General features: G+C 40.6%; 1 protein-coding gene across 11 annotated transcripts in view; it reads left to right on the plus strand.

The window, feature by feature from the left end:
- EHBP1 (EH domain binding protein 1) overlaps positions 1-26926 on the plus strand; it is a 226009-nt gene that overhangs the window by 87895 nt on the left and 111188 nt on the right. For 7 of the 11 annotated variants that reach the window (XM_071582029.1, XM_071582030.1, XM_071582033.1 and 4 more), the window contains exons 6-10: positions 6005-6186; positions 7784-7923; positions 13860-13964; positions 14669-14791; positions 23517-23769. In XM_071582029.1, the coding sequence (XP_071438130.1) occupies positions 6005-6186; positions 7784-7923; positions 13860-13964; positions 14669-14791; positions 23517-23769 (803 nt within the window). The remainder of the gene's footprint in view (positions 1-6004; positions 6187-7783; positions 7924-13859; positions 13965-14668; positions 14792-23516; positions 23770-26926) is intronic. The other 4 variants (XM_071582032.1, XM_071582040.1, XM_071582036.1 and 1 more) reach the window with 1 other exon arrangement.

Consider the following 26926-nt stretch of genomic DNA (forward strand, 5'->3'; position numbering starts at 1 on the left):
TACTGCACGCCCCTCCAGGTGAAAGCAAACTGTGGCCTGCACTCTGGTGCCAGAGGAATGGAGAAGAACGCATTAGCAATGTCAATAGTGGCATACCACTTTGCTGCCCTGGACTCCAGTTCATACTGGAGCTCCAGCATGTCCGGCACAGCGGCACTCAGCGGTGGGGTAACTTCATTCAAGCCACGATAGTCCACAGTCAATCTCCATTCTCCATCAGACTTATGCACAGGCCAGATGGGGCTGTTGAAGGGTGAGTGGGTTTTGCTGACCACCCCTTGGCTCTCCAGTTCACGGATCATCTTATGGATGGGGATCACAGCATCACGGTTCGTTCGGTATTGCCGACGGTGCACTGTCGTGGTGGCAATTGGCACTTGCTGTTCCTCAACTTTCAACAGTCCAACAGCAGAAGGACTTTCTGAGAGACCTGGCAATGAGTTCAATTGTTCAATCCCTTCTGTCTGTACAGTGGCTATTCCAAAAGCCCATCTATGCCCCTTTGGGTCCTTGAAATATCCATTCCTGAGGTAGTCAATGCCCAGGATACATGGGGCGGCTGGACCAGTCACAATGGGGTGTTTCTGCCAATCTCTCCCTGTCAAGCTCACTTCAGCTTCTAGCACAGTCAACTCTTGAGATCCCCCTGTCACCCCAGAAATAGAAATAGTTTCTGAGCCCACATGTCCTGATGGCATTAATGTGCATTGAGCGCCAGTATCAACCAAAGCCTTATACTTTTGTGGGTCTGATGTACCAGGCCATCGAATCCACACAGTCCAATAGACACGGTTGTCCCGTGCCTCTACCTGGCTAGAGGCAGGGCCCCTCTAACACTGATCCTGGTCATAGCGGTCAGAACCTTTTCTCAATGAGTACACCTGGGAGGTGCCCTCCTGTGGGTCAGATTCTTGCCCGTGGGAAACTGGGACTGCACTTACTCTCACTGACCTTCTTCCATTCTCCTTCAGTTCTTGTACTCGGGCTGCAAGGGCACGGGTGGGTTTCCCATCCCACCGTCCCATGTCTTCTCCATGTTTGGCCAGGAAGTACCACATCTCAGTTCGTGAGGTCTGTCCACTTCCTCTGGCTGGGGGGCGTCTGGCTCTGACTTCAGAGGTTCTCATTCGCACTGGTGCCACTTGGAGACTTTCCCTAATTTCCTCTCTGATCGCTTTTACCTCTGCAGGCAGCGTCTTGAGACTCTCAACCAATGTCTCTACAGCAGAAATACGGGCCTGCATTGGGCTGTGGGTCATGCTTTCATATATCCGGAGCTTATTTGCTACTGCGCCCACTGTTTCATGGTTCTCTTCCCTATACATGGATGCCAGGAAATCGGTGTATTCAGCTGGCCCCGAGCGTGAAAGGTCCCACCACATATGTGGTGTGCATCTGACCTTGTCAGGGTCATTATTGGCTTGCCCACCTCTTCCAAAAAGCACGTCCATCATTGCCATCTCCCTCAGACGTAAAATTCCTTCTTCCATCGTCTTCCAAGTCTTCCTAATATGATGTTCCTGCAGGATTTCTCTATAAACAAACTTCTCTCTTACACTCGTTAGAAGTCGTGCCCAGAGTGAAAGGGGCTTTGATTCCCTCACGAACACCTGTTCAATAGCCACGTCCTGGGCCAGAGCCCCCAAAAACCTGGCTTCAGCACCATCCAGTTGTAAGGTTTCACCCATAAGGTCCCAAACTCGGATCAACCAAGTCAGGATGGGCTCACCCGGGTGTCGAGCAATGTCTTTCCGCAAACTACGGAGATTATCAAATGACAATGACTCAGTGATGATCTCAGGCTCTGGGTCTGCTTGCTGTGGAGGTGCAGCAGCCCCCTCATCGTCTGCTGGATGGTCTAATTTGGTCTTATATTTCCTTTTCTGAATAGGGGCAACTTCCATAGGCTTGGCCTGTCCTCCTGGTTTAGCCTCATCCTTTTCTCCCTTCACTGTGGCATCAGGGGTTTTATTCTCTCGCTTTTCCCCCTTCACTGGGCTAGGTTTCTGAATGCATTCTGGAAAAACCCTGGCCCTACCTTCAAACATTCTGTAAGCTGCAGGGATACAACCCTGCAGAAAAACCATAAAGAGCAAGATATCTCTGGCATCCAGGGAGAATTTAAACATCTCAAAAGCTGTTGTAGCAGACTTGAATGGGGAATGGACAAAGGGTTGGGAGAAGAGATTCCCCTTTGTTCCTTCCCAAGGGTCCGTACTATTATCACTGAATCCCCAGAGGTAGCAGCTTAGGTTGCGGCAGGAAAACAGCCTGGAGAGCACCACCCACATGACATCCAAAGGCATCGAATTCATGGCACCATAAATCCAGAGTAAGAACTCAATAATAATTGCGGCTATTTGAGTTTTGCTCATTGATTTGTTGATAAGACTTAAACCTGCCGCTCCTTTTGGCATGAATTTGTACCAACAAAAAGCCAATATATTATACAGGATGGTCCTGATGAACCCTAAGCTCAAGACCCACATGGTGCCACAAAATAGCAGTTATCCTTCTTTGTTTACAAGCCCCACGTTGGGCGCCAAGAAATGTCTGGGTTTGAGGGGAAAAACCAAAATGTTTTACCCACAAGCAGGGGAGGGGCCTCCTCCTCAATAATCACACCACTCTTTATCAAATTTAAGAAAAGGAATTTTAATACAAGAAGGATAACTGCTATATATATATATATATATATGTAAACAGACTAGTGCAACCCACTTCCCCAACACCATAAGAGGAAAAAAAAAACAACAACAACAAAACCCAGCAGGTTTTCCTCCGGGAGAAAAGGTTATACTTAAGTGTCCTTGTCACAGCCCGCTGGCTGCAGAGTGAGTTTCAGTCCCTCTCCAGCGAAACAGACGAGCAGTGGGCTTTCAGATGGACTCAGTCTCTTTCCCTTGTGTTCCCCGTCCAAGAAGCAGAAAAGGTACGAGCGACCAGCAGCAAATCCAAGGCAGGTAGCAGCACGGCAGGAAAAAGTAATCCGAAGTAGGCAGCGGCAAGACAGCCAGGGAAAACCCCAGCAGTAACCAGCAGGGCAGCCTGCCTCCTTGGAGCCCCCACTCCCCCGTTCCGCCGAGCCAAGACTGAGGAGAATATCCAAAAAAAAACCAAAAGAGACAAACCTGCCCCCACCCCAGCGATCACAGTTAACTACTTCTTTTGTCAACCGCTGGCCTGGGCAGTTAAGTGGCAGGGGAGAGAATTTACATAATAATCCCAAACTACAACATCTCCAACTTCAATTTCCCCTGGCAGAGCTTGAGCCCGTGCCCCCTTGTCCTATTGCTCAGTGCCTGGGAGAAGAGACCAGCCCCCACCTGGCTAGAACTTCCCTTCAGGTAGTTATAGAGAGTGATGAGGTCACCCCTGAGCCTCCTCTTCTCCAGGCTAAACAACCCCAGCTCCCTCAGCCTCTCCCCATAGGACTTGTGCTCCAGTCCCTTCACCAGCCTTGTTGCTCTTCTCTGGACCCGCTCCAGCCCCTCAATATCTTTCCTGAACTGAGAAGCCCAGAACTGAACACAATACTCAGGGAGAGTGAGGACATGACAACAGACATGTGTCTTCTTTAAAAAGAAAAGAAAAAGTAATTTTTAAAGAAAGACCTAATTATGTATTTTGGGAATAAGGAGCAAATAAAGAGTCTTTCCACGCAATCAAATTAACATTGCTAACTATAATTTTAAAAAGAAGAAATGTGATTCTGTAATACAGATTTTAAAACCAGCTAAGGCATAGTTGGTTTTTGTTGGCAAGCATAAGCTCACACCAAATGGATTAGAAGAAGACTTAGGTGCAAAGTGTGGCAAATGTTTCCTAACCATTATAGCCTGCCAGTGGAATGTTTTCCTTTGGCCTGCCTGCAGGTGCAGGCACATTCAAGTTAGAATCATACAGCTGTAGAACCGCTCAGGTTGGAAGGGACCCAGAGAGATCATCTGGTGTAACATTTTATGGGACAGGGAGACTACATGAGATTATCAATCACCCTGTCTAGTTATATCTTGAAAAGCTCCTGTGATGGGGACTCTGCCACGTCCCTGAGAAGATTGTTTCAGTGATTGATGTAAAAAATGTTGGTCTTACATAAAGGTGAAACCTCCTGGTGCAACTTGTACCCATTGCTCCCTTGGACTCCGAGCTGCTTTTTAATTTCTGGCTGCTCCCATCTGTTTGGCAGAAAGGCAGGTGCACCAGCATGGACAAGTAGTTTTTATCACACCAGTTGCATAAGTACTTGCACACCACGTCATACATGCCACCTTTCTTTAAGGATGTATTTGAAAGAAATAAAACTAGGAGAGGTTTAGGCAAACTTGCTCTTCACCTTGACCACCATTTTTAGAATCATAGAATCATAGAATCGATTGGGTTGGAAAAGACCTCCGAGATCATCGAGTCCAACCCTTGGTCCAACTCCAGTCCATTTACTAGATCATGGCACTCAGCGCCACGTCCAATCTGCACAATAGTATGAATATTGAAAATTTAGCTTTAGGAAACAAATTGCTGTTAAGATACAAACTGTTTATGTGCATTGACCTGGAGAACATGCCCAAAAGAAATGCCCCGTCTCTCTTGTTGTGCTCTGAGTGGGTGCTGCAGTAAACCCTGTGTTTGGCATAACGAGCTATAATGTTGGTTATTCTAAAGGTGTGATACAATAACAGATTATTGTTGTTCAGATCTGTGTAATAATTGAAACTCCCTGATCATACTTTCCATTTTACACATTGTCAGAACCTTGGACCTTAATCTTGCTCTTTGATTGGCAGCTGCAGCCGGAGAGAGAGCACTCGTATTGTTTGTGAGAGTCGCATCTGTTCAACTTGATTCAGCTGAGAGTATTTGCATATTCTTAAGTATTTCTTCTGAGAGGGCCTAAATCCTTCTCAAGTGTTTGATGCATTTTTGAAATTCATTCATAAGGTATCTACATGCACTAATAGTTCTGTATAATATTGCTGTGCATAATCTGTCAGATAAGGCTAGTTTTTTAAACAAGGTATTCTTTGGGGATGACATATTACATTCTGACTTATTCTACTGGGCAGAAATGTCAAGTACTTTGAAAAAGGATGCTTGAATGTTTTGATTGAATTAATATCCTTTATTCAACGCAAATTGTCAACTGCATTAAAATGTTGTCTTATTGTGAGAATATTTTTCAAAAGAGTTAACAGCAGGGTTTTTTTGTTTTATTTTTTGTTACTGGAGCTTTATTACATGTAATCATTCTTTTGCTGCTGGTATTAGATGGAACAAGAGAGTAGATTCTTAGATGCATTTTAGATTAATTTGTCTGAATTGTTAAACTGTGAGCAACACATTTTATTGAAATACAACTCAGGCTTTTCAAATAAAAATCTTTTCTTGCTCTTTATTTTTTCCTTGCAACATTTTTGGAAGATCTGTCAACTTTAATTTCAGAAACCTGTCACTCTTTATAGTGTGTGTGCAACACTAATGGGAATCTAATGGGAAGGTTTGAAAAATATTCAGGTATTATATTTGAGCATTGAACACAGTCTGGATGAGCTCATACCATTGATTAAAGCAATATATATGCATGGTTGAAACTTGTGTCTTCCATAGGCTAGAATACTTAGTTCAGAACTATCCAAGTTTGGACAAAACCAGTCCAGTTTGCTGTGAGAAGAAACAGAAATATATTTCCACTAGTTTAAATGGATGTGTGCTGTGGATGCTACTTCAAGATCAAGCCATTCAAGACAGTGGATCTCATATGGAAACCCACTAATCATAATGAATAACTTTCTTTTTCACGTGCACTAAGTGTTCAAAGATGCACCACCATTAGTGGCTGACCTGTTTTAAGAAATGGTTCTCTGTCTCTAGACAGGACCATAGCAATGCCCACTGCCTGTGTACTTGAAAAAAAAAATGGGTTTCGTAAGTGTATTTTTTGTTCTGTGCACACAGGTTTTAGTGTAACAGACCTTTTACATGAATTTTGGTTTTCTTTTGCTTTCAGGAATCTCCTTCTGGGCGTAGAAAAGCTCTTGCCACCAGCAGCATCAACATGAAGCAATATGCCAGCCCCATGCCTACACAGACAGATGTCAGGTTAAAATTCAAGCCTTTGTCTAAGAAAGTGGTATCTGCCACACTACAGTTCTCATTATCATGTATTTTCCTGAGAGAAGGAAAAGCCACGTAAGTTGTTGTTTGTTGAGGTTTTTTTTTTAAGCCAAATAACCTGCTTTGTGTTGTTTTGCAAAGAATTCTTTGGATAAAGAGCTCTTTCTGTATAGAATGGCACAATTTGAGAGTATCCTTCAGCATACCTATCATTCTTGCCATACTTAGTTTCTTAACTGAGTAAAAGTTGTTTCTTGCTCTGATTTCAGTCTGGTGTTCTCAGTAACAAATCACTTGGGCACTGATTGCCACTCCCTCGACTTGCTCACTTGGTTCTGTCCCTTATTTCCATGGCCTTTGGAGGGCAGAGGATACAGGTTGTTTTTGCAGATCCTGTAACCTCTCCTACAATTTCTATCAGATTCCAGATGTCAAATGTTGACAGCTTCATGTAGCTGGAGAAGGGATTGTTTGTCACCCATCTTGTTTTGGTTTTCCTTTCTGTCTCTAGAATACAGCAATGTGAGAATGGCAGAACAACAAGAGGTAGATGAAACTACTGCTCTAGTAGTTCTTCTGCCTCTTTTTTAAATTTCTTTTTCCCTCCAAAAGAGTAACAGTTTACTTCTAGCTTTTAGTATTCTTCGTGCATTTTGTAGACATTACACACTGCAATACAAGTGCCTCAGAAATGTTGCATGAACAGCATTCCAAAACATACATTTGGACACAAAAAGGCTTTTTTCTGTGGGCTTTGAAAGCCACAGATGCATTGATTAGTATTAATTACCATTACTGTTTCCCTTCTCTGATTTATCTGTTGTGAACCACATCTTGACATACCATATAAGAATGACACTCTGAAGTATTTAGCTGTGATGCAACATGGTTAAAATGCAGCTGAAAATGAGAATGGAAGAAGCCAATGACTTTTTTGGAACAATCAACATCCATGAACTATATAGGGAACACCTATACTAGGCTCTGGGTGGATTTTGAGGCCACAATTTGTAAAAGCTGGTCCATTTAGGTTCACATGTACCTTCTTCCCTTGAAATTTATATGTTTCAGGCTGAAGACTCTAAGTCAGGTAGATTGTAAGTTTTCAAAAGTGCTTTCATAACACTGCCCTGAACCAGGCGCCTGGAAAAGCTGCTGTTTGTGAAGGCATTGGTTTGCAGTGTATGTAAATAGACACTGTCTTACTATTGCTTTTTTATCTTGTTAATAATTTTAGATATTTAGAAAAGGAATTTTAATTTCCGTAACAGTGTCAGGAGTTATAAATGAATAGTGATAGTTACTGCATGCAACATGTGGACAGTAGGTCTGACCAAGCATTTTCACTTCAACCAAAACAGACCAGAGAAGCTTTTACCAGTGTTTCTGGGCTGTTTAAAATTTTAGAAAGCAGGAGTTAAAATTACTCTTAATGCAAGGCAGTGTTATTTTTACCCTTTAGAATTTTGTTAATAGAAAACTTTCCCTTCTGAAATTAATATACATGAGTGTTTTAATTTTGTTCTTCGACTAAATTCAAAATCAGATCTGAGCTTACAGACCTCCCTGAAGAAAACATCAAAATAGTTAAAGAATTTTTAATATTGTGGTAATATCAGATGTGGTATTAACAGGCTGCATTTTAATGCCTGGTATGAAATTTATTATTTAGGGATGAAGACATGCAAAGCCTGGCTAGTCTGATGAGTATGAAACAAGCTGATATTGGAAATCTGGATGATTTTGAGGAAGACAATGAAGAAGATGAAGAAAACAGAGTCAATCAAGAGGAAAAGGCTGCAAAAATTACAGGTTGGTTTTCCCACAGGCATTGTAAAATATAGTTTCCTTTGCTAATTGTCAGCTGTGCTCCATGGGTTATATATTTGTATTTAACCTCTCAACCAAAACAAAATTTAGGATATATTTGTGAAATGAGGAGCATTAATAGGTGTATGTGTGCCCTGGTTTTGGGAGAGAATGCACTGGGTAGGTAGCATTTTAGGGAAGCAAAGAACCAGTGTGAACAGAGTAGAAAAAACAGTGAGTGAGAAGACAAGAGGACAGGCTCAAGTGAAATAATGAAGGCAGTTTGTGAGAATAACTGCAAAATGAGTTGTGCCATGGACAGTTGCTGAGGTTCTGCTCAGTAACATGGCAATTCCAGGCAGCGGACTCCTGCCTTTTGGGTGGGGGTGTCTGTTGGAAATGAAATCAGGAGGCTGTTAAAGGGCTTGAAGGGAATTTGATAGTAAGGTTGTTTGAAGTGAGATGGTATAACCACATTTGAATTGCTGATGAAAATGCTTAGTGTGTCCAGGATAGCTGAACTAATTGCAAGTCAGATCAGGATGAGATGGTGTTAAATTGTTGGTAGAGATCAGTATGGAACACTGGTCCAGGTGAGTTCTGTAGGAGCAATTAGTGTAAAGAATCAGGAAAAGAAATTTGACTTCTGGTGCCAGATTTCATTCCAGTCCTTTTAAAAATGTCTGAAATAAAGGGATTCTAAGAGTATCCTAAGCAGAGAAGTGAATTGTCCAATCTGTTCTTGAAAATTCAGAGAAACATTGGTTTAGTGTTAGGAAATGTTGCTTTCATCACTTCTTTTTGAGGTTTCATTGCAACTAAAAGGTTCAGCCTGAAGCAGTCATTACTTAGTTACATTTAGTATTGTGAAAGGATGCAAATAAGTTTTTTCTATGCTTTACATATGAAATTAAACATTTGTACCCTGACCAGATCTCTACTTAGGCTGTATGTGTCTGGCACAGAGCAGATTGGAAAGTCCAGAATGAAATATTTGAGAGACCAAGATCACAGAATCACAGACTATTCTGAGTTGGAAGAAACCCACAAGGATCATCGAGTCCAACTCTTAAGTCAGTGGCCCGTACAGGGGATTGAACCCATGACCTTGGCATTATTACAGCCAAGTTTTAACCAACTGAGCTAATCTCAGGATCAAGATAATGTATTCTTGATCAGGGAGCAGAGGTAGACCAGTCTGGTCCACTGAAATCATTCTGCAAAGTTGACTTCTCTCCCAATGTAAGCAGAATAATTCAGATCAGAACACCAAAGAGAATCTGACATGTTCCCCAGGCCATAGGATAATCACCGAGAAGAGTGAAGAAAGGAGAGGCAACATAAAGTCTCTAGAAACTCCTGTGCACTAGAGTTTTATTGAGATCTGAGTACTGCCCTGAGGAGTGTTAAGAGAACCCATATGCAGAAGGACAGCAGCTGAAAAGCATCAGATCATGGTTATTATTGATTTTGCAGCATTCAGCATCTAAACAAGCCAACAAATGATTCCTGAACAAGCACAAAGTTTAGACTAGTCCACTATCCTTTGGCTATGCAGTGAACATCCCTGGAGGTTGATGGGCAAGGATGAGCTGTCTGATGTGCAACTCAAGGTCCTGGCTCAAGCTGTTTTAGAGTAATTTCAGCTTTTTTCCATCTCTTGTTGCAAGGGCCAAAAATATCTGTTTTAAGCAAAGAATACATTACCTACTTGAAAGGCAGAAGTAATAAATACTTCTGAAATACACTATTTCTGCACATTTCTCAGCCTGTTCTGATACTGTTTTCGAATTATACAAGATGAGAGGGTTGGGTTGTTTTTTCTGTAGATGAACCATTAAGGGGACCTGAGGGAGGAAAGGTCAGTCTTGGATTTTGCTTCTTACATTGGCCACAGTAGTTGAGTTGCAGTTTCCCACCACAGACAAGGAGGGGGGTGTTGAAGGGGGAATGAGTGCACATAGTTTCCCAACCAAATGGCAGAACATAAAAGATAGGACAATAAGTAAACATTAATAAATAAAATGTAGAGCATCTATTTCAACATGTGTTCGGTTGATTTCTTTGACAGTTGGCATGACTTCTGCAATAAATACAATGAATGGAGAAAACTAGTAATGCATAGGGAGAAAAGCTGAGGAACCAGGGGAGGAAGAGGTAGGAATCATTGTAGAAATTTAGAAAGAAGGAGATGTAACAAAAGTAATGTAGCGATGTACTCTTTCTAAAATTTCTTTCAAAAATAGTGTTCACACAGTGCCATAAAGTTAATTGAGGAAGTTACATAAGCCTTTTGAAAGCTTGCTGCAACCAACATTTTCTCCTGTGCTGCTGTGTTGGGTGTTGGCACCCAGGAGCTGGAATGCTTCCCTGACTCAGAGTTCCCTGCGGCAAATCCCTCACTTTGGAGCGCCTGTTTTCCCCACTGTAAAATGGCTATAACACTTCCCGGGAATGATGGGACCATTACATGTTTGTAACTGAGCCTTGAAAAAGTAAAGTGCAAGTAGCAAAGCAGAAGGGATTGTTCTGCCTTTGACTCCAGGTTTTCTCACAGAAGAGATGGATGACTTGATAAGTGGAAAGTCGTCATTCTTGAGGCACAGGTGCAAGATGTGCTGCAAATCTTTTATCACAGACACTGTTCCTTTTAGCAGTGTACAAAAGTTTTGTTGGTTTTGTTTGTGGGGTTTTGTTTTTTTTTCATTGGGCCCAAAGTTAGAGTTTTTATAGATGTACACATATATTCACTGCTAGAACAAGGGAGGTCTGCTCTGTGGGGCTTTAGATGGTGCAGGTGAGTTAGGAAATGCTGCTTCTCTTCCTTGATGTGTTGCTTAACTTTGAATAGGTATCTGTGCCCCTGTTTCTTCAGCTGTGAAATAAGTGGTGCAATACTGACTGACCTTAAAAGCACTGTGGAATTTGGTGTGGTCAACGTGGGAGCCGTTGCTATACAGCTGACCTTAAGATCAGACTGAAAGATGTTTTTCAGGCACTACTTTAATTTAAAGAAATCTCCCTCCATCTCAGGCTTTCCCCCTCTTCCTTCCCAGTCTTTGTTTAAATTTTTCCTGTGTAAAAGCTGTATCTCCACCTGACTGTTCTGGTTTGTGTGCAGTTGAAAATTATGTTTCTTGCCATGAATTAAGTTTCAAATACTTTATTTTTACACTGTTCATATAGATTGATTTAAACCTCCCAGAATTATCCTGTTCTTAGTCTTCAGTTGAAGACAAGGCATCCCAACATAGTTCAAGAAATGTGCCTCGTAACTCACAGACAAGGTAGTAATAAGTATGTTGCTTCTCTTAATGTTTTAATTGCTACTGAGAGCCTCATGCTGAAGTTAATAGTTGCCTCCTGCTCCATCTGCCCAGGAGCACAGTGACTGTCCTGGGGCACCACATGGAATCAGCAACGTGCCCATGTGCTGCTTATTGCAGGAGTCTGAATCCTGTTTCAAGGGCAGGCTTCTGGACAGCAATATAAGCCTTTCTTGCAGTTTGCAAAACTACCCCTCTCTTGTAAACTTCTGATACATTTACTCTTTTTTGTCAGAATCACCAAGCTGCTTAGGGAAAAAAAAGGAGGAAGAGAGAAAAATAAAAAAAACCCCAAACCAGTGATTTATGTGACATACCTGTAGAACAAGCTAATGTACATTTGTAGATAATGAGATTTATAAAAGATAATGTAGGATATAAATCTCCAACCTACCATTTCCATACTCCAAAATATGACATAAACCATTTAATGTTGTAATGAGAAACACTGAAGTGCATATGGGTGTTTAGGTTGGCAGATAGAACCAGGTGATTCAGACCACATCAAAGAATTCCCTCTTTTTAAAGCTCTGAACTTAATTTGTTATTTTCTGACAATAAAAACCGAATTGTAATTGTTTTGGGTTTTTTTCACGTGCTGGCATAATAAATTGTAAATCATGTCAGCATCTCAGCCTGTTTTGAACTAGTAACTTGTTAGTACTACTGTTTTATGAGGTCGGCTCTGTTTTATTTGAGTACAAGAAGGGATTTTCCATTGTGTATCTTGAGTCTTAAAAATTCCCAGAAAGTAGTATTGTATTGTTCAGATCTCTAAGGTATATATATAATTTTATACTGAGAAACCCAAGTTTTGGGGCAGTTTTGGTGGTGTTTTTTAGGATAACATTGATATTTGTTGGAGCTAAAATAAGGAAGTGAGGATGGTTGAGTTAATTCCATGTAGACAGATATAGGTGTAATCCCATGTAAGTAGATTTGTGTTTTAAGGTCAGGAACAGTTGGGAGGTGTGTTACAGAGGAATTGTGCTGGGGTTTCTCACTGTCAGTGACAAATGGTACATCCAATAGGTATTGGCAGAGTGGGTAATTTTACTTGGTAATTTGCAGATTAACTTACCTTTGCAAAGTAGTTTCAGTTTGGCAAAGAAGTTTTTGACCCTATGACAGAAATATTTTCAGGTTCTGCATTGCTTTGGGCTTCGGGTTCTTTGTGTTGTCCATGAAGACATGAAATTAGGAATAGTGTCAGTGTGTCAACTATGAAAAAGCACCCCCAGCCAGAAAGTTCTGATGGCTGTGGGAACCAACATGAGTTGGGACTGTCACGGTACTCCTCAATTTTTACCTTAGTTCGATATTTTGCTCCCTGAAACTAGTTCAGCAAATAAAGATGAACTTTTGCTTTCCCAAACAAAAGTCAGACGAGGAAAAGTGAAGTTTAAAACAGCGGCAAACTGAAAGTGTTAATAAGAAGTAGCTTCATGTGCACACAAGAAATTTGAAATTTAAAGGAAATACAAGAATGACTGGCATGAGAAGTGTGCAGTGAAGGCATCTGGATAGCTTTGACTTCACTGGTGACACCAGAAGACATCATACCTTTTCTTCATTGGGAAAAAATGGGAGATGGAAAAGACTTTTGGTGGGGCAGTGATATTGAACAAGCAGGTTTCTCCAGCCTGTTTGTCAGCTGGGAGGATGAGGAAGGCTGTCCCCTCTCCACAGAAACCTGTGCTTGATGTCTCTGAGGTGCTCCAGGCTCAGTCCCCATTCCTACAGAAGTTGCATCTGTTAAATGCTGTGGAGGGAGCAGAAAGGAATTTTTCCCCTTGGGCCATAAGCCACTAAGACCTAGTTGGTTTTTGTTTCTTTCCTGTCAGAATTATGGAGGCATCAACAGCTTGGTTACAATTAAACTTTAATATGTTTTAAAAATTGCTAGTTCATGGCAAGTCAGACCTCTCCACTATGGATAGAAGGTAAAATAGGATTTTACCAAACAGCAAGATGTTGCTTACGTAGCATGACAGTGAAAATTAACCAAGATATATAGATTCAGTTTACATCCTCATGGCACAATACTGATCCTGTATTTTAGATAAATTCATCTTGTCATAGATCAGAATTTAATGGCGACTAATCCTAAATGTTAAATAATCAGGGTGTTTGTGTAAAAATAAATAAAATATATAAAGTGCATGTTGTAAATATTAGTTGTCTGTAGCCTTAAGGGTTTGGGAGGGAGATAAGTGGTCTTGGGACTGCTTTGTATGGATTGACAATGTTTTAATATACAGGTTTCCTTCAGAATCAGGGAAAGTCTTTAAATTGTATCTGGTACATCCATCTAAGATGTGCATACTGGTCCTCATAAAACTAATTACTGTTGCTGACAGCAGCAATCTAGGGTTTGTTTGTGTCTGTTAACTGGTTTCATGTAAAATTATCACTGAAGCACCTGCACAGGTACTTTACTGTAGTTATGTAATTGTAAGGACTCGTTCTAAATCTCTCTTCTTTTAATTAACTCTGAGTGTCTTCTCTTTTGCCCTCTCTCCCTCACTCTCTCTCTGGTAACAGTGTTCGTTCCACTTCTGTTTCGTTAAATGCCCTTACCTTACATTTGTCTTGACTGGCTTCTATTTACAGAAATTGTAAACCAGTTGAATGCTCTGAGCAGCTTAGATGAAGATCAAGATGACTGCATAAAGCGAGCAAATATGCCTTCAGCTAAATCAGCCAGTTCCTCTGAAGGTCTATGAGCTTTCATCCTTTCTTTCTGTTTCTGATTGTATTTACTGTGACCCATTACCTTTTGACTCCTGCCTGTATTCAGCTGTCAGTTTTATCTCTGTGCTTCCACCCAGCATGACTCTCAGTAATTTGTAGTGCATCCAACAGGTAACAACATGATAGAGAAAGAGCCTGTCTCCTCTACAGCTCCGTTGTCATCTGATAATGAACAAGAAAGAAAAAAAATTACAAAAAAAAGAAAAAAAACCCCATCAGACCCTAAGCCTAAAACATTAGTTTTGTAGTCACTAATACTTGACCTCTCCAACGTGACAAAATGTCCCCTCTCTGCTTTTATGTGCACATTATATCCAAAAATTTAAAATTTCCTGCCGATAGTTAACATGTATTTCAACAACCAAAATCACTGTATTTAGCTTGTTAGATGTTCTGCAATGTTTATTTAATGAAGAAAATAGAAGGCTTTCTTAGTAGTCATTTCTGTTACATAATGTTCTGATCAGCAAATAGAAGTTTCATTCATTTCACTTTTTTTTTTCCCTTTGTTGATGTACCTACTGGAGTGTGTTAATTTAGTTGTGCAGTTCGTGCCATACCCTGGTGCAGTGTTTCAAGGAACTGTTGACAAGGAACTTTTTGAGCTTCAGATGTGTTAGATGAACAGTTTGTATCTATATTAAAACAGTATTCTAACTTGTTTGTAGAGCTTATCAATAAGCTTAATTTTCTGGACGAAGGGGAGCAAGATCTGGCCAACTCCAGTACGAACCCTTTTGGTGATCCTGACACAGCAGAACTAAATCCATTTGGAGACCCCGATGCAGAAGGTAATGAATTTGTTTTACTTAATTCATTGCTAATTGCAAGTGCTTAGTGAAACATGATTTTTCTTTCTGTAGGGTTACAAATGAAAAATTTTATTTTGATTAAATAGAATTATTGCATGCAGTACTGAGGTAGCAATAGCAGTGAGCCAGTTGCCACTGGAAAATTGATTTATCCTTTGAGTCACATTCTTTGTATTGAGGCAGATCCTGTGTATTTGCCACTGGGGGCTGCCAGTTGAACCAGAGATTTTGGACCTGTCAGGTGTGTTACCAGTACTCCTCTCATGTGGCATGAGTGAGCAACACATACTGTCAAGCGACTCTGTTCCACCTGGGTGATGGTTTATATCATAATTTCCTTCATTGGAATCTTTACTACATCACAGCTGTTCTTGGTTAGCACTAATCTTCATTATTACAATTTAATTTTCTCTCTTTTCTTCTTTTTCTTTTTGTTTTTATGGCGTCCTCAGTCAAGCCTCCTGGCATTGTGCCTTGCACCACATGCTAGGTGTTAATCCCCTTTCCAGACCAACATGCCCATTCTTGTTCCATTTAAGTGAGATACACAACACCCGTAAATTTTTAATCTGATAAGATTTTGGCCATAAGGCCATAAAGAAGCACCAGGACAGCAAACATCTCTGCTGTCCTCAGCTCCATGCCCAGGTATCTGCTGGATGTATGGACTTTAGCTTGCAGCTGCTTGAAAATGCAATTCATAGTTAATTCTCAAGTTTGAAGCTGTGCTCAACCTTCCCTGTTCAAAGCACCAAGACTTTTCTGCCTCCTGAAAGTACCAAGCTGCCGTTTCATGGCAATGGAGAAGAACCACACAGAGTAGGGGCAGCCTGGGGTGCAGCCACGGGATTTCTAATGCCAGGTCTAGTGAGGATGCATTTCTGATCTTCTCTTTCCACCTGTGGTTGTTTGCTTTCTTTGGACAAGCTGAATGTTTATTCACAACACAGTTTTTCTGCCTTCAGACTCCACAAATGACAATGTGGGTGGTGATCCTTTGGCCGTGGTGTAGTCTCACAGCTTGTATTTCTCAAACAGAGATATTGCAGTGTCTTTTGTATTAGGCCATTGAAGCTGTAAAGCCACTATCCTGGGCATGTTCTCCCTCCTGTAAAGTTGTCAGATGTTTCTAGAGCTGCTGAAGTGAGTTGTTTCAGCTTTGTAGGTATGTGAAATAAGTTCTGGTGTCCTAATCTGTGGCTTTGTTTCCTTGTCCCTTGACAGTGAATTCTTAGGATCACAGAAGGAGGCAAAATAGCTGGCAATATAAATCACCTATTTTTGTCCATCTAGTAGTCTATACACAACTTGCTCTAAGAGATTCAGTCTGTATTCCTTTCTTCCTTCTTTGGTCTAAAAAGAAGAGCTCCCTTCTCCATGGAGAGAGCAGTACAAGTCCCATCCTACCTAAACTGCTGTCTTCCAAACCCACTTTTCTTTCCTTTCCAGAGAGAACCTGTTCTGGCAGAAAGCAGGAGGTGTTCTGACCCCAAAATACAGGGACTAAAGAGTCAGTTCTTTCTCATCTTGGGGACAGGAAATTATAAACTGGTGTTGTTTCTTAGCACTGGAGTAGCTTGATGCCTCATGGCAACCTCAGTATGAGCAGCCTGCATCCAAAGTATCAGCCTTCTTGTGTCCCTAAAACACTCTTAGTGTCTGAGGGGCATGGGGTTTTTTCAGTTGATTCTGGTTATTTTGGGGACATCTCTCCTGTACTGTCATCCTCAGTCATAGTCAGGGACACTTTTCCACTTCTCTGAGTCTGTTCTGTGTACTTCTACAATCCCTGTTGGGTCCCATCTACACAGCTGTGGGCAGCAATGCTGAGCTATTGGGTGTGTGTGTACCAAATATTCCTCCCACACATTGTCACTGTATGACATACAATAACATGACAGTGATTGTGGCAAACAGGGTGGCACTAGATTCTTTCTCCTGTGTCATAAGGTGTTTTTTATTTGGGAGGGATGAACCTTCTGTCAGGTTTATGTGACAATAGTGTGTCTTCCTTGGGCTCTAAACCAGGTTGGAAGATCTAAGGGGTTCCAGGCTATCAGATGAAGAGTGGGACAACTGGTGTGGCATTCTTGAAGCTTTTACTGTCTGATTAGTGGCTGCTTAGGAATTCTTCTATTCACCTTAGACACCTCTGAGAAGCACTGGCTCTTCTGCTCCAGACCTGTAATGGGCACTGGTTGCATTCATCTTCCCTTTCTTGACCTTCTTGACATGTGCCTTTTTTCCAGTCCTTCACAAAATGTTGAGGAAGGGAAAAAAGGGGCTAAGAAAAATTAAAGAAGATAGTTCTGGCCCTCAGCAACAGCAGGAATCTGCTGTGCATGTCTGTGGCTAATTGGATCACTGTCTCTGCACGGGGAGCACCTAGACCTTTACCATTCTGGGGAGATTTGCCTTTGGTTTGGACTACATTTTGAAACTACACAATGTAAGAGCTTCTTCTCATCCTGTTGCCCAGCTGCAGAAGGCTGCCCTGTTTGTTTCCCATTGTTCACTCATGGTTTAGAACATTTCTTGTTTTGAGACCTCAGTGGAGCTTTCATTACTGACATCACTTTCTAGGAACTCTTTGAGACTATGCCTGCCTGTTTGTCTTTGCATCCTTAAGGGAATGTAACCTTTTTGGTGGCTACCCCAGAAGCTCAAGAGCATGACAGAGGTTCAGGAGTTTAAGGAAGACTTTGTCCTACAGGCTTAAAGCGTCACATTGCTTGTTTCACTTGTCTTGTGATCTGCTTAAATCAAGAGATTAACCTTTTATGCGTGCAGGAATGAAGTTTTTTTCTATTCACTACATATTAGTCTCTTTATCTTTTTATCTGGACAAGGCTCAATCTGGAACTCAGACTTTGCGAAAGTTCAGTGTCTTCTGTAGAGTTTGTTACTTGATTTCCCCAAGCTGTGCAGAGCAGCCAGCTGGAGCCTCCTTTCCTGAGTATTTTGCCATCAGATGCGAGGAACACGATGTGCCATTTGGCAGAGATATTCTGAGGATATTCCTTTCAAGCCTTACCATGTGTGCTTGGAGTCACTCAGGGTATGAATATGTATATATTGACAGTCACTCAAAGAAAAAGAAGGATTACTTGCCAGTAGATACTTGTTTCCTAGACAGATATTTCTTGTGCCTGTTCACAAATCAGCTACTTTCCCTCTATCTTTCTAATCCCATAATCATCTAACCCTGGGAATGCAGGGTGGAGAGAAACTAAAGTCATGAGTGCTCCCAGCATCCTTGGGCATGCTGTGGGTGTGGTGCATGGCAGAGGGTCATCAGCAAGCTGGCTCTGCATGCTACTGGGGTTTAAAAAATCCTCAGTGTAAATGGTCTTACACACACAATGGAGTGGATGTGCATATGAACAACTCACCTTAAAAAAATCTTCAGATGTGTTCCTTGGTTGACATGTCAAATAGAGGGTTATTACCCTCTGTATCTGGTAGGTCAGCTAGACATTAGAAATCTGGGGAAATAAAAAATAATCTCTTTGAATAATGTATCTCCACAGCTTTATACTAGACAACCTGTAGATGATAATATGAGGACAACCTTTTGGATTTTTAGTCATAGTACAACAGAACTCTAAAATCAGTTAATTTCTGTGCAAAATACTTAATTAGAGAAGTCGACATATACAACAAATGCAAGTAGAAAACAGCAGCACACTTTCAGTACTACAGATATGTTTTTAAGTAGGTGGGGAATACAAACTTTGAAGTCGCGTATGACCAACACAAGGTTCCTGCAACACACATGAAACTCAAGGGTAACTCTTTGCTGGCACATACTGTCATATAGAACAGCATTTGCTTCACCAGCGCTTTTCTTTACCTTGTGTGTGAACTACTGAACTCCCTGCTGCATATTTTACACTGCAAATGAGAACAGTGTTACAGTGCAGCACCAAACCCCGAATCCTTCTAGGATAGTCCTATAGAGAGAGCAGCACACCAACTAATCGGGAGGAAAACGGAGACTGTCCCTTCTCCTATTTCTTAATGAAAAGTAATGTGTTGTGGGTGTATTAATAAAAGTAATGGGAAATCATCAGTGGCTGATGGGGATGCCAATCATAATGCTTTCTAGAAGTGCTGGGCAGTTACATTTTGACCCTGTGCTGTTTGTCAGACTGCTCACATCCCCCCATGCCTGTGCTCCTGCCAGTCTGGCTGTGGCGTAACTAAATATCTTTCACATGTGGCTTGTTCTTTCATCCTCTGCCAAGGGGAAAGTGGTATGTGTGATGTTTTGGTAGAGGTTTTGTTTGGTTTTAAGGGATGTGTCACAATATGTTTGTGTTACAAAAGGCAAGTGGGTTGAAGGGCAGGGTGACTTTTGGAGGTGCTCTGGCTGATTGTGCAGATAGGTAGTGCCAGAGTGATTACTATCACAAGCAGTCTTTCTCAGTGGAGTTAGGGCAAGTTAATGTTTCCAGCATCTGGCACAAGAGCAGCTGGTGTTTCTGCTTTAGTAATAATTCTACCTCTCTTGTTGTCACTCCTACCCCTGTGGCTTTATTACTTAATCATGCAAAATTATTTCATGTTTGACCCTTGAAGTGCCAAACTGCAAGCATCTTTTTCTTTTTTTCCCCCCATTTTTTAATATATAAGTGTAGAGAACTCCAGTTAAAAAAAATAGTTCCAGTGGAGATCAGAGTGCTGTGTTTTCAGCTGTAGTTGGTGAGAGGGAAACAGGGGAATCTCCGTTGACTTCTGAATGTAAAAGCAGCTTCAAGAGGGAAATAACCCCCTTCTAAGCTGTTGTGTGTTTAGCACCCCAAAATGCACTTCCCAGCATCATTAGGTCCTTGAGAAAATAGGTCTTTGCTACAGAAAAGGTGACGGTGGACGTGGCTTTAAGAGCAGTGCTGTTGAGTCACTGTCCTGGCAATTTCATGTGTTACAGAGAGGCTAATGAAGTGATCACCAACATTTGACACAAAAGCCAGTCCTAAAGAGTTTCAGAGACCCCATGGGAGAGAGCCTGTTTGGGTTCAGGTGGTGACCCTCCATCCAGTGGGGACATTGAAGGAAGCAGAAGGAAGGGAAAATTAGTATCCTGGATGGCAAAAACTGAGAGAATGAATAGCCAAGTTAAGTGGGTTCTAGCTAAGCCTCTACAAAATTCTGCCTGTAAAACTGTCTTGAGAATGATATTTTAGAAGCTCTTTTAATTTTAGTCTGGATGTATGATTTTGTGGAAAATTTTAATTAATAAAAGCCAGAGGTTGTCTGAGCACTGATATGCAACACTCTGTGTAAGGCCAAACCTGTAGTTACCGTTGAGCCAATGAAAAGAGAAAGAATTTTGTCCTAGTTAGGTTACAGCACTTGGTCCATAGTGTTGAAATAGAAAGAATTGCAAAAACCATTTGCATTGCCCCTTAAAAATTAGCAGATTTAAGCAAGTATTTCACTCATTGTTTCCAGGAGACACTTACAAGCAAATTAAAAATGTAATCTTACACTATAGTTTTAAGAGGTTGTTTCCCCGAATGTTTTTAACTTCAGGATGTTACTGACTTTCCTTCTTGTAATATTTATTTGAACACTACTTGTCAGCAAGTTTCACTCAGATATGGTAATGTGGATTTATCAACAGATTCACTTGCAGGTGCAGCGATCCATCATATGGAGTTGCAGAAGCAACTATTTATAGTTGTCCACTCTTGATAAAATACTTTATTATTTGAGCAAAGTTTAAGATAGTAAAAAACTTGGTTAAAGCTTTGTCTATAAGCCACACTATTTGAACAAGACATCAGTCTTTTTTTTTTCTGCATTTTATTAGGTTATTTTTGCTTTTTTGTATGAAACTATCTTTTGAGGGCAGATCTCCAGAACACTTCTGCTTTGTTCATCAAATCACTAAATGTGTGGGTGACATTTGGATGATTTTCTGACTACCACGAGCTTCAAGCCACTGTGTCCATATAAGGGTGGGATGGGGCTCGCCTGATCTTAGAACCAGTTTGGACATACACTTGTAAGCTTTGGCTGTAAAGGGGTCAGCTCAGCTGCAGATACCCACACTGAGGACATCTCAGGGCAACCAAGTGCAAAACTTTTGCTTGATATGACCACCTGCACTGGACACTAGCGTGATATAAGTCTATTTAGAACCACTTCTCCAGTTTCAACTTAAAATAAATGAAAAAATGCATTTTAAATGTTGGGCTCTGCTCTGAAATATTTAATCTGTAGAACAGTCAAAAGATTCTTGCTTGATTTGATAATATTTTGGGGTTTAAGAATTTTTGCCTAAAATTATTTATTTTCCTCTGTCAGTTAAGCTGTAGACCTTCAATATTATTTCATTGTGGCTTTCTCAGAAACAGCTTTCTTACAACAATGGCTTATGAGCAAATCACCACACATAAACTGGGGTGTGAGCTTAGTACACATCACCTGCTGTGCAGTAACTACCCTTTCTCCCACGATAAGTGCCCAGTAGTTTATTCCCTTTTCTTAAGGGATAAGCTTGTTGTATTTACTCTGGGCTGGGAGTGAACACATGCACTGCAGCTGACATGCTGCAAATACACACCCTGATTTTTCCTGCAGTAGTTTGTTTATATGATCATCTCCTCAGGCACAGATGAAATGTTGCTCTGGAACACTCAGGTGAGGCTTAACCAGTTCAAACAGTGTCAGAACCTATTTTTTAGGTTTAGCTGACACTATTACTGCACCCTGATTATTTGTTTTTTTTACGGTTAGTTACAAGGATTTTGATTAATTAGTTGTTGCTCTCACATTTTCTCTTTTCTCTATCTGCAAATACATCTACCTAAAGCTCAGCCTTGGCCAGCAGCAGGTCTGTGCTGGAGCTGGATGGCATTGGCTCTGTTGTACATGGGGAAGCTTCTGGCAGCTTCTCCCAGAAACCCTCCCAGTAGCCCCTTGCTACCAAAAGCTGGTCATGCAAACCCAACACAAACCTGCAGTATTGTCTGGCAAAGAGTAGTTTTATTTTGTTTCATCCGGCTGAACTGATTTATCTCCTGAGGGTCCACATTGGACTAAAATAAGATTTTGATTAATTTATTCTGTTATTCCAGCCAAATCCATTTGATTTCTACTTTCTGACCATCATGAAATAATCCATCATTTCAGAAATGGACTCTTAGAAAGAGCATAGAAGCAAATCTGATAATGTAGTCTTTGATGTTCAAATGCAAAGAATCAAGAAGACCACCATTAGAACTGTGAGGTTCTTCCTGATATGAAATATTTCCAGTCCCTGCTGGGTGTCTGTTGTCGTGAGAAGAGCTAAAGCCTTTCCTACTCTGAGCCTTTGCCCTGATCTGTTGGCTGGTGACTACTCCAGTGCAGACAGGTGAAGTTGCCTCCTACAGCTGGGGATCACATCGCTGTCCAACTGGGAATGGCTGTAGGGCACACTGAAGGTTATAGCTGGTCACACTACATGGAGCAGTGTTTTCCATCACCTTGGACTGTGCTAATGGCTGGAGACAGAGGGAATTGGGTGTTTTCTGTCAGGGCAGAGACCACTCACATTTTCCAGCAATTCACCAGAATGATCAGCTTTGGGTACATATCCATCTAAACCCACATAAACACAGTGCTGTTTCTTTTGCTGTCTTTTCCCTTTGTTGGTTGTGGGACTAGTGATTTTGTGTTCCCAAATATTTCTTTAGGGAATAAAAACACTTGAAATTCCATCTTTTTTTTTTTTACAGATTCTTGTTACAAGTAACTTTTAGAGTTCCTCTGTTAAAGCTTAAAGGCATATTTAGTCCAATGTAGTAACCATATATCTGAAAAACAAGCACTTTTGATTAAGAATAATGTGGAAATGGTTATTGAAAATTAGGTTTTAATGACATTGCATTTGAGTTCCTATTTGCATAGATGTTGCAAGTACATCACATCCAGTATTGAACTGTGCTTCTCATTACTTGATGCTGCAGGAACTGGAACAGTAAGACTTTACTAAGTGTCTTTGTAAGAAATGTTGTATCTCTGTATGGGGATTTGTATTATTCAATACCCATTCACTTTAGAGAAACAGACACTACAGAAAAGACATAACACAGAGAACTACGTGAAGCTCCAGCTTGCCATAACTTTTTGTTGTACAGCCCAAATAAAAGATAAGCAACTTGATTATTTGTCCCTTTAGGCTTACTTTAAATTCATTTTTACTGTGAGACTATATATTGTTACATGTTTTGAATTGTAATTACTGGTCATACCTAATAACTGATTTTTATTTTCAGTCATTTTATGAAATGAAAAGACCACCTACTTACCATCACCATTTTAAAATCCGGTAATACTATAAAATACAGGATTTTTTTTTCTTTGTTAAAAGCTCAAATATATGACTAAGAACATTTTATTAGGATACTAATTTGCTAGTAGTTTGTGAAACTGTTTTAAAATGTCCTGATACCATTTATATGACAAATAAGAAAACTAATAAATAATTAGGTTGAAAGAGCTTTGGAGATTGAGAAAATGAAATCTATTCAATATAATCTAAATGAAGCAGCCTTTTGAAAGACATATTTTTGAATGAACAAGCATGAAAATCACCTAAGGCTAGGACTTTATGTATTGAGAGTTAAGAAACAGACCTTTCCATATGCCTGATAAAATGGTTTCAAATTTTTTCTTTGTTAAATCTGTTTAATGTTTTTTTGTTATTTGGTAGAACTGCACCCTGAAATAGCTTCGTCTTCAAAGCCAGAGGAAAGTTTCTATGCAGACAGTTACAATCTCTTCAAGGATGAAGATGCCCCAGACCCCTTAAACCCATTTGATGAGCCAGATCATGCGCCTGAAGCACTTGGAGGTGTAAGAGATTCTCCTCCACAGCCTGCAAAAAGGAAAAACATCAGGCCAGTGGATATGAGCAAATACCTCTATGCGGACACTTCTAAAGCTGAAGAGGAAGAGCTAGATGAGTAAGTATGATTCTTCATCTTTCAGCAGCTTTGGAAGCATTAGTGGGATCCGTGGCTTAATCTTGAGGTGTATTGGGTTGAACCAGGGTGATCCTTAATCACCTCCTTAGGACAGACTGATCCTTAGACAGCTCAGCAGCAGGAAATACCATACCCCCAAGTCATGCTACGCAGCTGAACATCATCAGTTAGGAAACTTTTCTTTGCCTTACTGATAGCAAACTACTTGATAGGGAATGAGTGTGTGCCACTCCATGCCCTGACAATTCCAAATGAGCCCAAAATTAAGAAGCAGCACAGCATGATCCTTCCTCTCCTTTTTGCCATTATTTTTACTACATAAAATAATAATTTTTTTAATGATAACAGCAGTTTTTTCATTTGGTGTAGTATGTGAAAGGGATAAGCATTTTGCAATATGATAAGCACATTTTTGAGAGTCTCATAAACTGAATCTTTATATGGGAAAGTTAACATCGTATGCACTTACTTAGGGTGTTTCTTTTGTCATGACCGCACATGAAACTTTTATAAACTCACACTGACTGTGTTTTGGCATAGAAACTTAAGAGGGAGTGAGAGCTTTTTGCAGTTGCTGCACAGCTCGGGAGTTGGGAAGGTGTATCCTTACCCCTTGTTTGTGGTCATTAGTCACCAACCACACCACTCATGAGACAGTTTATGGTGATTACATGCAAGCAATTTTACAGACAACAATTTTAATTAACATTTAATTTTACATTATTTAATGAGATTTATCATGGCATGAAATTTGCATTACTTTTAATATTAACACAGGTCTCCATCATATCATCTTTCTGTTTCTCTGTTTATAGCTGTGTTCCAGGGAATGGAAGGATTCCCATGCTCTCTAATAGAAACATATGAAGGACTCAGCAGGGTTTTTTCCTTTTAAAGCTCTGTGGCCATGAATTTGATGATGTTGTTTGGTCTGTGAAGACAGACAAATAGTAAAGGGCATTGGGGAATGATGTGTCTGCCAGCCCCATTTATCAGGGCAGTGTCTGAACAGACAGCACTGGCTGCTGTGTCTTCAGAGTGCAATGTGATCTCGTGCATGGCCACACCAGGCATCCCTGGGCATTCCATGGTCAGCAGAATCCATAGGATGAAAAAAATTTGTATACTTTACACCCAGCAGGTACAGATAAAGGATGGCAAAGACTGAGACAAGCAGAAAAAGCTGGACTGATGAGCAAAGTGAAGAATTTTCTGTTTCATATTTATACTCCCATTTCTACCCTAAGCACATCAATGCCAAAGGGGCTTGCAGCAGAGTGGTCACGCAGCCTTTGTTTTGCTGTATTCTGTACTCTAGCCCTTGGTTTACAACAGCCCCTTCTTTTTTAATGGCTCCATTTGCTTCATTCTTTTTTTTCCCCAAAAAACCAAAAATAAACTCCCCATAGGTGGATTCTACTTTAACATAAAGCTGATTTGTACTTTCATTATAAAGCAACATCCCATTTGAAGATGGAAGCATAAGGACTCAATAGACATTGTAAAATCTTTTTCTTTGCATCTTTTACGTAGGTTTCTTGTGTCCTGACCCCCAAAGTAACCTTCGTGTCCACATTTTGCCCCTAAGTTATAGAAGCAAGACATTATAAAAGAAGACCTGGAGACCATTTGTTGAATGTATTGGGTAGAAGTGTGGCAAGGAGAACCTTTGAATGTTTATTCTGAAATCCTCTGGAGTAATGAGTGTAATGATAAAACTCCAGTCTAGGAACACGGGACATGTGATATTAACTCACACTACTTTGCTGTACTTCGTGTCATTAATTTTCAAATCTTTAAGTAGAAAGTCTCTGCTAAGGCATGGTGTGGTGAGAACCAAAGGCAAAATTTTATAGGAAGTGCCAGTTGATAGTTTTTGTGCCCTAAATCATGAAGGCTTATGTCCAGATGTGTATTGTTTTTTATCTACTGTGAATATTGATGCTTTTATTACTTACATAAGCGGGTAATCTTCCAAAGCTATTAAGGTCTAGGCTTCAGTGTCAATTTGTGGCAGAGAGTTCCACAAAAAAACAAGGTCTTAAATGAAATGTGTTTCCTTTGTTGATTGTAAATGTTACTTTTCCAATCCCATCCTATCTCTTCTGCTGGCTTATCATAACAACAATTAGTAGTATAGGATTGATCTACTGTAAACAGTTGTTGTCTTGTCTGTCTCTAGCATGTTCACCATTACTTGTCACGTGTCTGAGTTAACTTTTTCAATCTCTCTTCATACAGAAGTCTCTTCATCTCTCTAATCATTTCCACTGCACGTCTCTGGACCCTGTTATTTCTCCTGCTATATGTCTATTTTAAGATGTGTTGACTTGGCCTGAGCAGTGTAACCAAGACAAGGCTGAACAACTGAGTCATATTAGACAACTTTGCATATTATTTTCAACCACTCTCCTAACATCTTGTCTTTTGATTTTTAAAAATTTCGTTTCATTTTGTTTCACCAGTCAAGTGCCTTCCCGGGGTGTTGTTTTGAATCTCCTGAGTGGAATTCATGAGAAATGGAAGGCTCCTGAAAGACATTTCCTGTCACTCAGGAACTACTATGGATTTTTATCCCTATGTCTTGAATTGTAATTGGAGTTCACTTAATGTACTGCTTTTGGCATTTTGCTTTTTTATTTTGTGTGAAATGCAATGAGTGTGTCCTGGGAACATGGACACACCAGTTACCACCAGGACCCTTGTCCCACTCTGCCCTGGCAGATACCTAGTTCTGATTCTGGACTCGGAGCTTACAAAAAGTGCTCCAAGAGCTGAACTCTGACTCCAGTTTTGTAACAGACTCTCACTGCAATCTTTTAAAAGGTACTTAGGCTCCCTGTGCCTCTGTGCAGGGTTTACCTTGGGTAATTTGCTTGGTTGAAATATATTTCACTAATGGTTGTGAAGATAACTAATGTTTCATCATACATGCAAACACAGTCACAAGCATGAGCATCACAAGGCATTGCATGGTGCAGGGGGACTTAGATGAGCCAGTACATTTATTCTGCTGTAAAACTGCACTCTCAAAACACACTTGCTCTGGCTGATGTCTCATACCTGGCTGGATGAGGAATACATCTTCCTGTTGTTAGTTGGGACATTTGAATGTTAGTGGAAAATATTTCTTTTG

Source organism: Pithys albifrons, chromosome 2 (assembly GCF_047495875.1).
Source record: "Pithys albifrons albifrons isolate INPA30051 chromosome 2, PitAlb_v1, whole genome shotgun sequence".
Classification (NCBI taxonomy): domain Eukaryota; kingdom Metazoa; phylum Chordata; class Aves; order Passeriformes; family Thamnophilidae; genus Pithys; species Pithys albifrons.